The sequence below is a fragment of the Adelges cooleyi genome, unplaced genomic scaffold (genome assembly GCF_023614345.1).
Source record: "Adelges cooleyi isolate 19-005CV unplaced genomic scaffold, UGA_ACOO_1.1 ACOO_flye_CR_arks_rails_tigmint_CR_PRNA_574, whole genome shotgun sequence".
Taxonomy (NCBI): Eukaryota; Metazoa; Arthropoda; class Insecta; order Hemiptera; family Adelgidae; genus Adelges; species Adelges cooleyi.
In genome coordinates, this window is record NW_026096268.1 from 9892365 (window position 1) to 9909529 (window position 17165).

The 17165-nt window shown below is 34.5% G+C and overlaps 3 protein-coding genes across 3 annotated transcripts in view; 2 read left to right on the forward strand and 1 right to left on the reverse strand.

The window, feature by feature from the left end:
* LOC126843679 (uncharacterized) overlaps positions 1–8248 on the forward strand; it is a 110319-nt gene extending 102071 nt beyond the window's left edge. Inside the window, exons 7-15 of the mRNA XM_050581354.1 lie at positions 2484–2755; positions 3681–3905; positions 5363–5441; positions 5531–5605; positions 5712–5817; positions 5883–6034; positions 6726–6935; positions 7011–7161; positions 7244–8248. Of these exons, the coding sequence (XP_050437311.1) occupies positions 2484–2755; positions 3681–3905; positions 5363–5441; positions 5531–5605; positions 5712–5817; positions 5883–6034; positions 6726–6935; positions 7011–7161; positions 7244–7674 (1701 nt within the window). The 3' untranslated portion in view covers positions 7675–8248. The remainder of the gene's footprint in view (positions 1–2483; positions 2756–3680; positions 3906–5362; positions 5442–5530; positions 5606–5711; positions 5818–5882; positions 6035–6725; positions 6936–7010; positions 7162–7243) is intronic.
* A 497-nt stretch (positions 8249–8745) lies between these two features.
* On the reverse strand, positions 8746–9944 carry LOC126843684 (uncharacterized). Its single transcript, XM_050581361.1, has one exon. It carries the CDS (start codon positions 9774–9776, stop codon positions 8850–8852), a length of 927 nt encoding a protein of 308 aa, XP_050437318.1. The 5' UTR covers positions 9777–9944; the 3' UTR covers positions 8746–8849.
* Positions 9945–10338: 394 nt separating this feature from the next.
* On the forward strand, positions 10339–10749 carry LOC126843159 (uncharacterized protein C9orf85 homolog). Its single transcript, XM_050580521.1, has one exon. The coding sequence runs from the start codon at positions 10339–10341 to the stop codon at positions 10747–10749; it is 411 nt and encodes a 136-aa protein (XP_050436478.1).
* The last annotated feature ends 6416 nt before the right edge of the window (positions 10750–17165 follow it).

Sequence of the window (17165 nt, forward strand, 5' to 3'; positions counted from 1 at the left end):
TACATGTTATAGATTCTACATATAAACTTTCCTTCGACTACACCCACCCTCACCCCTTGTTTTTCGGTCGCTACCTTTATTCTTACTTGCCACTGTCGTTTTACTCTCTCTCTCTCTCTCTCTATCTCAATTTTTATAGAGAAAATAATACACGCTATAATAGTATCTTTACGCTTGTACATATTGTACCGGGTGTCCCGCGTTAGGTGATTCGAGCTTCGGGCGAACGGTGTGGTAAAAATAATGAAATTTTTAAAATCCTAAGAAAAATTAACCACTACCCTTATGAAGGACCAATGGTCCTGGACCATATCAAAAGTGGTTAATACACTAACCGCGGCTGCTCAAAGAGTTAAACTGCTATGTAACAAGTCTAACGATCAGAAATCGTACTTTAAAAGTACTTTATTGAGTTTCGAAAAGTTTAACCCTTCCCCTTTGATATCGAGCAAAACGCCCACAAACAGCTTTCATGACGTGAAAATGTTTAGATTAACCCTCAGGCTAAAAACATATTATCCAAGTCAAGAGAAATGTTGATGGTTTAATGAAATAACGATTTTATGTTTTAAAAAACGTGTTTTTTAAATATTATGAAGCAAACGAAAAGGCGAGCTGCAGTATAACCAGAATGGCGGGATTACATTTCTCTAGTACATATTTTTTAATTGTTTCACTGCGACAAACCATACGACTTATCAGTTATCGTAATATCACGTTATTGTATTGACATATGCAATTTTAATCTATATATATTGATCTATATAACTAATAAGGGTGATACTGCAAACTTATAAAAGAAAGTATTTATTTTTATTTAAAGTGGTCACACTGTCGCTTGCCTCCTTGATTACTTCGTTGCTGAGCACAAGGCATTACACGATTTTACCACAGATTATATAAAACCAGTTACTCTTACAAAATCGAAAAATGCAAACAAACCCTAATAGTCTCAAGTCAGTATTACCAAACGATGAAAAAAATAACGTTTCCGTTATACAGTGAGGTCAAAGAAATACTATCAAACATCTGTATTGTTATCACCGTCGACCGCCGTTAATCGACTACTTGTTATCAGTATCCCTTATCAGTTTACCTTCTCGTGGTAAATAGCGTGTAGAATATATAATATCTGGTTTCGTTTCGATTCCGTGGTGTTACAGTGACATTTAGACCACCTCGTATTTTCTATGTACGATTGTTCTGTGTGTGTGTGTGTGTAAACTAATAAACAACATTAAAGTCGGATTAGGCGAGGCGCGAGCGCCGAAGCGTCATTAAAAACTTTTCAACGGCTCGACCAAAAAGAGAGGAAAAACCAAATGTTGCTGTTTTTTTTTTTACACCCTCTTTTTCTTTGCTTTTCTGGATACGTTATTAGTTTTGCGTGGCCCAGTGTCGTGTATGGTGTGTGTGTGTGTGTTAGGTTAATGCTAGCTCGCGTTTCACGACCGCGGGGACCCATTAAAGGTTGCGTTACTGCCGGCCGGGGTAACATTAATCTTGTTGGGCAACGAAGGGGAGGGCGCGACCCCGAGAGGAGAGGGCACGTTAAGGGACGACCGAGGGTGGTGGTTGTACACGGTCGACGTCCGTGCGGAAAACGCGTGGCACGGCGTATCTTTTGTCTTGTATTTTTTTTTTGCCCCCTCGAATACTAACCGCGCCACCCCTAGGTCGGGGGGGGAGGCTCATAAAAAAATACAAAATAATAAAACCAAAACTCGGCGTACCACGTACCACACCCCGACCGCGACCGCGGTAGAGGTACTAACAACATCATCACGTACGGATTGATATAGCAATAACAGTGTGTGTGTGTACTTTGCGAGAATGTATATTACGGTCTTGGATACGACAATAGCGCACACCGGTGGCCGGAAAAGTCCCGGGGGTTGGAAGGGGATGGACGGCAATTGATTGGGGTAGGCGGTTGTGGACCATTTGGGCTCTGGGCGGTTCGGTCCGTTTAACTTGGACGGCAAAGTGAAAAAAGGTACATTGAGCAATTCGGGTGTTCGCGGTGGAAATAAAATATGTCGAAACTTCAAATAAATGTTAGTAGAAGTTTGATAACATCACAATTTACTGTATCGATAACGTTGGCAACACTTCAGCTGCGCTGACGGTTCTACCAACCCCTAATAAATGGAAAACCGTAGTAACGGTCGCTAAGGGCCGTATTTATAGTCAGTTCTTAAGCAATGCTTGTTCTTAAGAACTGTCTATAAATACGGCCCTAAGGCTCAATATGAACTGGACGGGTTACATGTACACTTAGTAATCTAGTTTATATCCGTAGTGATAAGAGACACGAGATAATATATTAGTGATAAGAGACACGAGATAATAGATAAGTGATAAAAGACACGAGATAAGTGATATGTACTACAATAAACCGCAAAACCATACCTACGATTCAATGTTTTTCCGTGTAGCTGAGAAAATGAATAAGTGTTTTTTTGGTTTTTTTTTTTTAACAGTTAAAAGTCCAAGAAGCTATGATCAAAAAGGAACGGTTCGACCGGGAACACGAAGACATACTCAGGGAAATCAAACACGGCCTGTTGCGGTACGGCAACGGTGGCGGAGGCGGTGCACCGACCGGACCATACAAGTCCAGGGGTGGTGGCGGCAGCGGTGGCGGGGGTGACGAGACTTACATGTACGATGACGACATGTTGCGACATTGGTACGACGAACCGCCCTACGAGTCGGACCCCGAAGAGCTGCTCATGGAACACGCCAACAGCAGGTGAGTACCAGTGGTGTTGGTAGCAGTGTTGTGAGGCTTTAACTTTACACGGCCAAAATTCATAAAAAAAAAAAAAAATGAGAGTAGGTCTTCATCGAAGATCAACAAGATCGAGTCCATTATTTGAGGCGTCCAGTTTGAAAAATCCCGTTTAGTTCTACCTGGAACAGGTGATCAGCTGATATTCTGTATTTTTTTTAGCTATCCGGGGATTTCCGAATTTCTCTTATCAATCATCTCTACTATCAGCTAATTCTCTTATCAACAATCTTTTATCAATTATCCGGGGATTACCGATATCCTCTTATCTCCATTTCCTCCCCCGTCATATCTTTTTGCCCGTAAAATCTTATTACCATTTGACTACCTCCCAAAACACCTGCTCCAGATTGGGTAGAATAAAAAAGCTCACCCATTCCCATTTGAAATCAAGATAGAACACTTAAACATAGTAATAGAAACATAGTAAATAGAAAAAACTTACGTTTAACGGATCGAAGCTGATATTACAATCAACATTTGTTTTAGGTGTAACAAAGGATATAATAATTTTAGCTTGAAGACATGTTTCCATTAAACAGTTAGCAAAGAACGCGTCCGTTTTTTCGTCACTTCTGCGTATAAAAACCGTAACTTTTAAAAACAAAAAATTTTAATTTTATTTTGTTAGGTGAGGAGGTTAAGTTTGGCTAGTTTTGGTTAGGTCAGAGATTGGTTTTTTGGTTATTTGTTTTTTTTTTTGTAAAAAAGAGAGAGGGATAAAGGACAAAATCGATTACTTATTCTGTGTTTCCATTTAGGTTAGGTTTGGTTAGGTTAGGTTCGGTTCGGTTAGGTTAGGTTATTGGTTTTGGTTATTTGTTTTTTGAGAGAGTGACGACAAGGCCAGAAGCGATTGTATTTTATTCTTTGTTTGCATTTTCAGAGTGTACTACGGTTACACCAAGCACAAACCGGCCAAGAACAAAAACTCGGGTTCGGTCATCTCGTTGAGGAGCGCCGGTGACATATCGCTGTCGGGTCAAGGTCACCGACAAACGGGCCTGTTGTTGCCGGCTTCCGGTTCGGGTCAGCCCACCACCATCATACCGTTGAAGAGGCAGAACCGAGAGAGCGGAGACTATGCGACGTCGGACATACAGAGTATATGGTAAAAAAACATTTAAAAACAAAAACACACTTGCCTTATTACCTATTAATTACCACTTACCCGTTCATGCCCAAATTCGATGACTCTAAACTAACTCGTCCGATTCATCTCTAGACTTTATAGGTCATACGGTTAGGTTAGGTTAGGTTAGGTTAGGTTAGGTTGAGGTCAGCTGTTGAAGAAATCCTACAGGTTAAGTTAGGTTAGGTAAAAAAATTCCAATAATTGTTTGCAATTGAAAAATTATTTAATAAAAACTCACAAAACACAAACAAAATTGTGCTTTATTAAAACAACAAAAGGAAATAAATAAAATAAAAATAAATATTATGTATATTGATAAAACTTTAAATGATAAATCTGTATTTAAATAATCCCCATTCCCAACCCCTACCCCACCCCTCGTCTCTAATTCTCTTATCAGATAACAGCGTAACGCTTTTTTGCAACACTTTTTTCGGTTATGTGCCAGAGCTAAGACATGAAAATGTCAAAATGTGTTGTGAAATATTATTAATTATATAACGAGTTATCTTAAGTAATTTGTTTAAAAAATTGTTATCATTGTAATTTTCGGTTATTAGAAATTTGTACTTAATTAAAAAACCATTTTGGCCATTGTCCTTTTTATATCCTCAATCGGTCGGGTTAAGTTTGGTTAGGTATATAAAAAATGGCGGAAATGTCTTGTTTTAATAAGAAATTTGAAAATAATGAAATAATTTTGCAGCAATAGGCGCAAAATCAGAATTTACATAATATTATGCCCTTTTGCATTTAATTCTGAAAATAAAAACACCAGTTATGAATTCGGTTGATAGTATTTTTTTTTTTTAAATCGACATTTGGATGCTATTTTAGAATTTTTTTCTAAATAAACACAACGCGTTAATTAAAAATAGCGCATAAAAATCGTAAAACAATACTGTCCGTTAAACATAAACCGCAATAATTTTGCACTCGTATAAAATTTAAAAAAAAAACACCAAAGCCGTGTGTTGGTCAGGTACAAACGAAAAACAATATTAGTTCAAACGAGATTACCGTTTGCCAAAAAAAAAAACATCCTGAAATGTTTACTTTAATCTGAAAAATAATAATAATACTATCACCTGTTGCGGTTGTTGCTGGTTTTCTATTTTATTTTATACTAACAAAAGCTTAATAATGATTTAACTTTTTCGAATAAATTCGTGCGCTAACCGGAAACACTTAACAATAAACAGAAGAATGTATATTAATAATATATTATTAAATAATATAATTCATAAATTCCACTGTTCATTTCCCGTTTCTTCTGTCGACTTGTGTTGGTATAAAAAAAAAAATATTTATACCTTAATCAAAAATATATTATCCCGGTTTAGGTGTTATTTCCAAAGAATGTACATCATTTGACATAAACTGGTTATTTTCTGTAAATTAATTTTGACTGATGAAATTTTCTTATTGCTTAGCTCTAGGATGTCTTCGTTGTCCGTGGAGACCAACCGGTCCGACTACGATCCAGAACTGTACCACAGGCTCAGGACAAACGTGAGTGTTAAAAAATTCAATTATAACCACTCCATCTAACCCAACTGTGTGTCATCTCATGTGTTGTAACTTTTGTTTGTATCACTTAGGGTACGGACAACATGGTTTCGCCCGGCCACAGTTCGGACTACGCCGACCAAGAGGATTCGTTTCTACAGTCACCCGTAACTATACATATATATATAATAACTAATCCTAACCTAACCTATTATAATATATGCATTTATAAAAATTAAATAAATATATTTGGTTTTTTTATTTTCATTATAGCGTCACAGTAAACGGCATCGATCCAGGGCTTCGGTCAAACACTACAAACAAACACAGAGATCGCACCGGCACCACAGTTCGGCCGAAAGCCTGCCAAGCGCTTCCAGTAATATTGTGCTATTGTATTTTGTGTACCTGACTAATGCAATAATATCACACTTTGTTCGATAGGTGTACAAGCGCTAATGGGAGGCGCGTCGCACAGTTCCGAAGAGTCACCGAGTAGCTGCGACGGCACTCAAAACGTCCAAGTACTGGCCCTGGCCCGAGCCGTCGCCAACAGCAGTCCAAAACCATACGACAGAGATACTTTGAAATTCAACGTAAATACCATCAACGCCATACAATTATGTTTGTTTCGTAGACTAGAAAAATTGTGTGTTATTATATACGGTTATCGGTTCTGAGCCGGTCAGGGTCAATCTAAAATTTGGGTGCACACTTTAAACGCTGCTAAATCTAGTGACACAGTTATCATTGTAATATTTACTCTATCTAAATTAATCTAGTAAATATATTAGACTGTCTTAAAAATACTGTTTTACTTACCTCCCAAACGATAGTTATGGCCTATCCAAATCACTAAAATTTAGCTTAAGCTTACTTTATCGTGAATTTTGTTTTGCATTTGATCAATAATGAAAGTTTTAATGCTAACTTGAAAATCAATTGAAATGTATACGACTTGAAAAAATACTCTTAAAGCTGTAATATGACAATCACTCTCTCGATATTTCACGATAAAAACTGTTGTTATCAATATTCAGCCCATCAAGAAACAGATAAAACTGATAACTTGCTAAAGTGTCACGTTTTAGCTTCAAGAATATTTTTTTTTCAAATTTAGACAGTTTTCTGGAATTAAATAAACGTTAAACTATAATTAAATGTTTCAATAATATCATCATACACGCACATCATACTTGTTAAACTCACATCTACGACTCGACGTTTTACCGTAGAACGGAGATAATGTTTTGTTTTTGATTTCACGTTATGTGTGTGTGTTTACAGAAAGGAGACGTCATACTCGTGACTACCATGAACGCCAGCGGCAACTGGAAAGGTATGGTGAAAGGCTGTGATAAAATAGGCACTTTTAAGTTTGGCAAAGTCCAACCGTTAATCCACGAGAGTAACGGATTGGAAAAGAGCAAACCGCAGAACGCCGCAAAGCACAGGCCCAAGTCGTTGCATCAGCTGTTGAGGACGATAGGAATGGAGGTAGTAGTAATTTGTTTTAAAAATTGGATGTTTGAAAAAAAAAGTTCTAACGTTGTTTTTTTGCCGTTCACGCAGGAACAGATGTCCGTGTTCGCCAAGAACGGTTTCGGAGATCTGCAGTCTTTTTGTGAGATACGCGAAGCCGACCTCGACTACATGGGCATCGTGGCCCCGGAACAGAGAGCGAAAATATTAGCCGCCGTTCAAGTCATGCACGACTATCAGTGTAAGTATACAACAACAATAATAATTGTCTCACACTGTTTACATTGTCACGACTAACACAAATGTGTCCTCCCGGTACACAGCCCCGGAAGACGACAGCAGCAGCACCGAGGAGAACAAAACCGACCCGAGCTGCGACGATTCCCAAGACGGAGGAGGTTGTCGCACGGTGGCCGCCGGCGCCAAAGTCAAGACGACGGCCAAACCGCGGTTCGCGCCCGACAACGACGAAGCACCGCTGTCGTCGTCGTCGCCAGAGTACGGCAAGAAAGCGCAGAAAAGCGTCAAGGAACGGCTCGGCGGAGACAACAATTCCAATTCGAACGCCTGCTCGTCCGCCAAAGTGAATTCGTGTACTTCTAGTGAAAAATCATCGGACTCCGGCGTCAGCTCCAGTTCGTCCGTGTGCTTCGGCGGCAACGTCGTCAAGCGGACCGCCAAGAGGAACGGCGAGTTGCTGTCCAACAACAAAAACGGTTTCGGCGGCCACGTCGTGCACAACGTCAAGGACTGACTATTTTTCAGTACGCTAAGCCGAGTGCAGAAGATTCGTCCGGACGTCTTATGATCTCTCGGCAACGCGTAGACGAAAACCGATACTAATACGCATTTATATAATAACGTTGGGCATTTCTAACAGTTTTTTTTTTATTTATTTATTTTGTTCTTTACTTGAAAAATCAAAACTTGTAATAAAATATAATATATATATATAAATACCTAATATAATAATTTTACAAAGAGAAAAGAAGTTTTTTAGGTTTATTAAAATGTAAAAACGCCATTTGCGTTTCTTCGATTTAAGCGAAATCAAAAATCTTGTACAACCAAAAACAGTTTATAGATTCATACGATAGCGACTAGCGTAAATGTAATGTGTCTAAATATTATAAGGAAAAATACCAGATTGCTGGTTTTGTTGAATTCATAGTATTTGTACTTTTATTATTAGGTACATTTTTTTTTTTATTCTGTTTAGTCGATTCGCTGTTATTTATTACGTTAATTAATTCCGATTTGTTACCATAGCGTCGACAGGCGTAGTAAAACAATTATGTGAACTATTAAAATTGACAAAAAAAAAAGGACCTTATAGAATCAAAATGTTAAATAGTTATAATATTATGTATTTATTTTAATATAGAAGCTAACAACAAACAGCTATATAAATATAATGGACGAGTATAATCAATGCCATTAGTGTTTTAGTCGATCACCTAATAGTATAATATATAAAATGTAATTTTTTTTTTTTTGTTAAAAGTTACGACGAGTAGTTGAACTTTTTTATACGTTAATATTACAAATTGTTTATGTATATAGATGATATTTAAGTATAAAAGATATATTTCTCTTTTTGCAAATAAATGCCAAAAATTCTATCATAATATTGTGGTTTTTCATTTTTTTAGTTTTTAGTGTTACAACTTATAGATTTATTTAAGTTATTTTATAACTTATACATTTGCCGAGATACAGTCGTCGATAGAGTTAAGCGAGTGGATCATAATGTGATGGCCTTACCTTTAAACAAATGTTACGTTCAAGTAGACGACGCATTAATGATAATTTTTTTATTTAAAAAGCAAATATAAATATATTTATATATATATTTACAAGAGTCTGTACACGATAAACACCATACAATATCAAATATAAAAAATATAGTCAGATTATAATACGAAGTTATCATTGAAGCTGTAGCCGTTCCATCGATTCGGTAGCTTCTTCTTGTGTTTCTACAACACTTTTGCCTTTGGTAGTAATTAAGGGTTTTGATTTTTCATACGGCGGTGAAATTGGACCCTGAACCGGATCCCTATGCGTATACTCGAGGCCGTCTATTTCTAGAGCGTAAGTTTTATCGGCGTCGAAGCCACTCAAACTGCCACAGGCCACAAACGGCGTTATTACGGGATGGACGCCCATTTCGCTCCACGTCCTAGAGTCGTTGGTCATCAGTGGATTGGCCATGGTCGGCGTGTATCCTTTGGGCAATCGGAACTGTCGGCACACGACAAACGATTCTATGCTCGAGTTGCGCGAGCTGCACGGCTTGGCTATGGCCACGTCGTCGAAGAATATCTCCAGCTGGGCGATCAGTATGGAAACGTCTTTGCCGCGAAATATCTTGCCGACAAACGTGCCCCGAGGTTTTAGCAAGTACGTGGTTATGTTGAGGGCGGCCAACAGCAGTTGGGCTTGGATGTACTCGTCGAGATCGTGCAGGCCGGTGACGTCGGGCGCTCCGTCGAAAACTACCAGGTCTACGAGCTCGTCGCCGAACTGCGATAGGATGGCGTTGGCCGTGCTCTCTTTGGTGATGTCGCCTTTGAGCTGGACGACACCCGGCAAGGGCGCCATCGACTGCAGGTCGACCGCCACGATTTGGACGTCCTTCTTTTCGCTGTCCGACTTGTTGGCATACAACGTTTTGCTCAACACTTGACTCCAGCTGCCGGGGGCCGCGCACAGATCCACCACGCGCGTTACCCCGTTGAAGATGTCGAACTGCTCGTCGATTTGCATCAGCTTGAACGCACTGCGGGCTCGCCAGCCTTGTTCCTTGGCCAACCGATAGTAAATATCGCGTTTGTCTTTCGACGACTTGCCCATGGTTCGTTTTTGCACACAGCCCGAACAACAAGTCTTAAATGTAAAATTTATGTACCTGTTTAACTGTTAAATCGCAGAATAGATTAGTTCGTTGATTATTTATTATTTATTCTGTTCTGTGGTTGAATCTTCAAATAAATGTGTCCATGAGTTGATACAATATCTGTTATCACATAGCATAGACTAAATACATGAATTTAATCTATGCACATCGTATTTGTTATCAACTACTGTTATCACATCGTATCTGTTATCAATTACTGTTATCACTGATAACTTATCATTATTTCGATTGATAAGCGATAATCAACAGCGCACTCGCACACGTTTTTTTTTTGTCGAACAAAATTTCGAAAATAAAAACATTTAGTTATTAGTTAAGACTTGAGATTATTGTTGTTATTATTAATTGACAATCGAATCGCGTTGTTCAGTTTGTTGGAAGTTAATTTCCATAGCCAAGGTATGTACGAGTACATGACGTGTATTTCTAAACTCTTGCGTTTGTTACTTTTGTAATTCGTTTGTATTTTAGTTTTTTTTTTAATTTTATTTTAGCAAAATGAGTAGCCAAAAAGGAAACGCACACCGAGTGCGACCGCAAAAACATCAGAACCGTTTCGCGTTCAAAAACAATTTGCACGACACAAACATTCGGACCAAACGTCTGAACGCCGTGCAAATAACCAGCGTGTGTCCGCGCTGTAAGGACATCTTGGAATGGAAAATTAAATACAAAAAGTATAAAATGTTGAAAGCGCCCAAGAACTGCAATAAATGTCACAATAAATGCGTCAAACAGCCGTACCACACGTCGTGCCATCAGTGCTCGAGCGATTTGGCCATTTGTCCGAAATGCGCAGTTCCGAGAAGTGAATGGGCTACGAAATGCCAGTCGGGTACGATCGAAAACGAAGACGACGAAGGCAAAGATTCCGAATCGGGATCCGACGGCGATTCACCCAACGATTAACTATGCTTTTCGAAAAAAACTCTTGTTCATTTTGATTATTATAATTTAAATAATTTATGACTTAAATAAACTGTATACAAATTTAAAATGTTGTCGCATCAATGACGTGTTGCACTTTTGAAAAATAATAATTAATATTAATATACTATTAAAGCGATAACATGAGTGGCCAATTTAGTGACGTTACACTAAAACTTTTTTTTATGTCATAATCAAACAAGAGTGGTTTAAATCTTTACAAAACTAAAATAAGGATTACTATTAAAATATTTGACCAAAAAACAGTCAATGAGTTATTTTAGTTTTAAATTTGCATGGAATATTCATTACACAAGGTACTACCGACAAACCGTAAACATGATTAGACTAAAGGTAGAACCTGAGTTAGGTTCATTGTGAGGCTATGGCACATTTTAAAGAAAAACCAAAAAAAGGGAAAACTACAACTCGACTGTACCTAGTCAATTTCTAGGTTGCCACATAAGAATGAACCAACAGTCGACAGGTCTATAATTAACAACCACAACAAATCGTTACAGACGCATGTTGACCTGTTACACTAAAAGTTCAAATTTAAGTACATTATCGTCATTATTATGGGGAAGATCTTTTTGCTAATTTCTAAGCAAAATATAGAGCTGTTATTATTTTCCAATATTTTTGAATACCCGGTTTAAACATTTTTTTTTTATATACAAAAACTACATAAAAAATTAAAACAAATAATTAGAAAAAATTGTCGGACCACAGCAAAGATAACGACAGTTTCTAAATGGAAATGTAGTTACTTTTTATAACTTACCGTTAGGTCAGGTTAGGGTAAAGGTAAAGAAAAAAATTATTAAAAATCAAAGTATTTCTATCTTTTCTGTGTGAATGGAATTGGAAGCGGGAGGTTTTTAAGGAGTTAAGGTAGGCAATATTTTGACCATCTTGAGTGGTCAAAATGTTCTTAAACTTTTTGGTGTAAGACGTTCAAATAAAAAACAGACCGCTTTCAATCCTCTTGTTACATAATATTTTTTTTTACAAATTTTAGCTCATGTTAGGTGTTTAATGTTAAAATTTGGCTATACAATGCGCCTTAATAAATGCAATTTTCCTTTTACCAGAATTTATTTTGATAATCTTGGTTGGTGCATGTCCAAATTGTCTGAAATTAAAATCACAATTATTATTATGCGCCGATAGCTGTTGTCATTCATATTGTTGTATAAAGACCTATTTACCTATTTGGCGATAAGCAAAATCATTTTTAATAGCTATCCGGAAAATACTAAACTCGACATAACTGTAAGTTCACATCTGGGATTTCTTTAAGGCATAGGCCAAAAAAAATCAGTAAATTTATATTTCATTTAACCGAATCACAAATTAGCAGATTACCTTTTCTTTAGTGATTAGTGTTATTTGTGCCTATTTGCATTTGATTAACAATGGGGAAAACCTAATACGCAAAATGGTTTTTAATCGCGGTTAAAAGTCTATACAATAATATTATAATATATATATATTACTATACACATAAATCATAACACAATGGTATATTTAGAAAAAAATATAGTTATTTTATCTAACGCATTAATAACGGTCAATTGTTGTAGTTAAAATGGCATTATACATATTTTATATTAGATAGGTATTTATTTGTATAAATATAATATAATAAATACATTTGGTCAAAAAATCGTCGACCCACCTTATTAATTGTCCATTGCCTTTAATTGTTTTAGGAAATTATTATTATGGCTGTAATCGTTATCCAATGTTTAAAATTCCATTAAGGATTGGCCATAACAATATTATGCAAGCCATTAGAATTATATTACTGTCATAATTAGTGGTTTAATTTTGTTTTATTCTTGTAAATATTGCAAAATTTACCTACATGTTTATATTCAGTGGCGTATTTAGGGGGGGTGTCTAAATTTGTTTTCTAGTTCTATTCATTACTAAAGTATCGCAAAATATTGTTGACGAATGACGAAGTAGAAGTACAATTTTAAAACTGCTTTGAAAATTGAATAACTTATATGTCATCTTATACCAGGTAATATGGGTGTATTAGGCATTAGCAAAATGTTATTTGGACTTCCAGTAAACGGTGAACTACGCAATTCTTAGAATTGTATTATTGGCTATCGCCTTATTATCTTAATTCTTTCTTCGAATACAACAATTATTATTGTTGGCTAATAACTCTTTACCTTCACCGCAGACTATGCTTAAAAAGAAAGTAGATATTCAACAATATTTCAATGTATTGTATAATAATTGTAATTGTTGAACAAATATATTATATAGTTTAACAATGGTAAGGTCAAAGTAGTTGAAGTCAAATTTTGTAAAAACATCTCCCCACACACTTTAATTTGTTTATACACAGACAACATCTAAGTTAGGTTAATATTATAAAGGTTATAACTATAATGTTAAGGGGAACGGAAAACGCCCTAATTTTATACAGATAAAGATTAAAGTCACTTTCATTAGTGTCCACTGAACAGATTTCAACAAAAAAAAATTGTCATACGCTTTTAACCCTTTTAAAAATAAGGTAAGTTTAACTTCTCTTCTCAATATGAAAGCGGAAAATGTCTTTAACGGAAACAAGTTTAAGTTTTCTTTTAATTTGTTTCTATTTTGGCCAATAGGTTTTCGAAAGAAGAGTTACCACTTACCTTACCAGTTAGACAATGTAATATTGGAAATGCGGTATACTTGATTGTCTAACAGGCAAAATAGGTAAATAACACATTTCAGTAATAACTTTTAACACCTTTATATTTAAATAAAAAATAGCTCATGACAAGAACAAGTCATTTGCACTTTTCAGCGTTCTGTATGTCTAGTGTAGGTATAAGACACTGTTGTAATAGTGTCTGTTAATATTTTACTAATTGTTTTTAAGAACATTATCGTATTTTATCTATGGGTACAAAGACTTTGTTTGGGTTTCTATTTTCCTATTATTAATAGAAAATCTATTAAGATAAGTGGGTAAAGTAATTTTTATTTAATGGCCCGTTTGAATTATGGTATTTATGGTATGTACTCTGGTATGCTACTTTAAAGATTGCAAGAAAAAATTGCATTAGAAAGCAAATTCAAACGTAGAGATTGCCAACAGATTGTTCGTTCAAGCATATTTTTTTAACTAAATAGAGTTATACTTCTTAGAACGGTACCTACTATTAGTTCGCAGATAAGCAATGCATACAATAAGACAATTTAGTATTTACACGGAAAATCTAAACATTATAGTACGTATGTTTCGTTGAAGTAATTTATTATTATACTAATTAGATTGGGTGGTAAACAAACATGACCAAACGGATATATTCTTTTTTTCATGCCTTTCGCACATGGCCTTTCACGTTTGCAAATCTATCGTTTATTATTGTATTTGTATATTTTGTAGAGTTAGCTATTTTTTTAAAAAACAGAACCAACAGTTCAAATTGCATATTATTTTATCAAATTAACAACCGGTATTTCCCATCAACGTCATGACGTTTTGTGCCTACCCAAATAGTAGTAGTGGTATTATGATTTTAGATATTTTAATAATTTAGTATAAAAGACTTGACCATCGACTGTATTTCTGTCAGTTACCATTGTGCTCTTCTCAACAGCTCAGTTTTCCACAACATCAACGTCGTCAATTGCATATTGTACAAACACAATGACTTACCAACGAACATTCTTGATCTTTTTAGCTGTCGCATTGGGTAATTGTCCAGTTATTAATATCTATAAACACCCTAAAAAGATTTATCTAAAACCGCGTTGTTTAATTTTTGGTTAGCAATAATTATTTCAGTGGTATAATAATGTTAATACCTATAAAAAATCAATTTAAATATTATGTTATCTGTCCCAAAACAAATTTATAAAATATAAATTTTTTTTTCATATAGTTACCACTAAAGACCTGGATGTTTATGACTACATATTTTTTTAGTAAAATCAGAGTTATACCCAAAGACTAGATTTCAAATCACCAAACATATATATGCATATTTGACACTATCGAGCATATAATGATTATTTATAGATTTAGTAACATATATTTTGTAAGTTTAATTATAAAAAAAAATTATATTTTGTTTATATTATGTCAAGTAGACTATTTGAAAACTCTGCCAAAAATGTTTAGCCAATTTCAATAAAGGCATATAAATGTATATTTTAATATTTTTAAATGCATATTTTAATAAATATATGGTCATTATCATCCGAGCTTTACTTACCATAAATACAACATTTACAATTTCCTTGATATTTAAATCGTTATCACATATGTTATCACTAAAAAAATTAAAAAAATTAAAAAAACAGTTGTGCACATAATAATGTGCTTGGGGATTGAAAGGGTTAAGTAAAAACAATTCTACTTGGTATTGCACTTATATATACAAAAAAAAAAAAAAATTATTATTAATTGTCCACCGGGTCAGGTATTACAATATTATTATGATTGCCCTGATTCTCTAGGATTTTAGCCAGGGTTGGTTTGATTTTAAATTTAAATAAAAATGTATTGGAACAAAATAGAACGCAAAAAATGAAAGGTACGGTAAAAAAAAATTTCAATTTTTGTTTTATCATGTTTTGAAAAACAAAGAAACTAAGGGTTCTGGTTTTAACCACATTTACAATAAACGACCCAAATACCAGAGCCTGTACACTGTACCCATTAATATTAATATTTATCTAGTTATTCGACTACACACTAATTTCACTTTTTTTTTACTTTTGTTTGTCAAAAATTTTTAGACGAGAGTGCTAAACTATAATTTATTATGTAATATGGTACTTAGCTGTTAAACTATAATAATACCGAATACGGTTTAATAAAATATAATAAAAATATGTTTTGTGTAATTATATTATTTAGTCGTGTTGACGATTGCCTGCATCGAAACTAACGCCAAAGAATGCAAGTGGCTAGACTGCCATGCCCATTCTGCAGGCGACTGGTGCAATATACTTGGACCTGGTTGGAGTGTGAAATCATGGCGTAGGTGCAATGGACTTTCGGGCAAATCAGAACACTGTTGTAAAGGATGAACACACTCAACAGTACATACTAAACCTACCGATAATAATATTATAATGTACTTGGTATAATAACATAAATATGTTATAGTAAATATATTCAATACACAATAATTGTAGTGCATCTTTTTTTTTGACAATTTAAATTGATTTTTATTGCATATTATACTGTTGGCTTTTATTGCATTTTATTGTTAAAAAAATAAATAAATCAAACTATTAATTAACTTTAATTGGCTATTTGTGCATTTTATTATTTGTATGCTCCTAATAACACAGTTTTTGTAATACCTACATAGAGAATGTTTTTATTTTCATATGCAAGTTACAAAGTCCACAGTGTTGCCAAAAAAATATCTATTGATATCATTCTACTTGTCCGTTTCAAAATACCAGAAACCCTTTATATAATTTATAAGAATTAAATAAAAAAAGTATTTACAATTATTATTAATTTATAAACAACGTGTTAATTTTAGTTAGGTTTAATATTACGCCTTTAATAAGTATAATACAGACCTAAATAATAAGTCCTGAAATCTGATAACATTTTTGACATAACAATTTAATTGTTAAATACTTTTTTTATTTAATTCTTATAAGTTAAATAAAGTATTTGGGATTCCATATAAATGAGTCCTATTTACTTATTATCTCAATATGTGAAAAAAAACCTTATTATTTTTACAGTATATAATAAATTGATCCTAATGTTTGAAAATGGGGTCCGGTGAGTGGTTATATGAGAGAAGGAAAGACTCATGTTTATGCGTTAAGAAGTTGGAAAGTACGTCAAAATCTTTCAGTAGGCATCTCTAATCATATCGTGGCCTTAATAAAACTATCCGTCCCGCTAAACTATGCTTCTTAAATTGCATTAAAAAAAAAAAAATGTAAAACCACATTCCTAAATCCTAATAATTATAGAAATAATATACATATGATTTAAGATTGAAAACATAATTAATTTTTGTTCACTAATTAAGGAGTTGCGTCGTCTGCGCCAGTGTAATGTCAAAAAAAGTAACAATAACATATCATATCATTTAAAAATATTTCTAAACCATTTTCATTAATATTTAATTAATTAAGTTTTACATCTTTCATTTGATAAAGTTTATTTTGATCAAGATTATTTTTATAATAAATAATAGTTTGAATAAAACGCATGTGCATACTGGACGAGCTACTTTATACAGTATACACCCTTCTATCAACCACAATTACTCTGTCAATTAATTCAATCTATGCTAAATTAATAGGTATTAATAATGTAAAGCAAATTTTGTGTTCAAAGAGATCCTTTATCATAAATAATATAATACAATATAGGATCTCCTTGAACACACAATTTG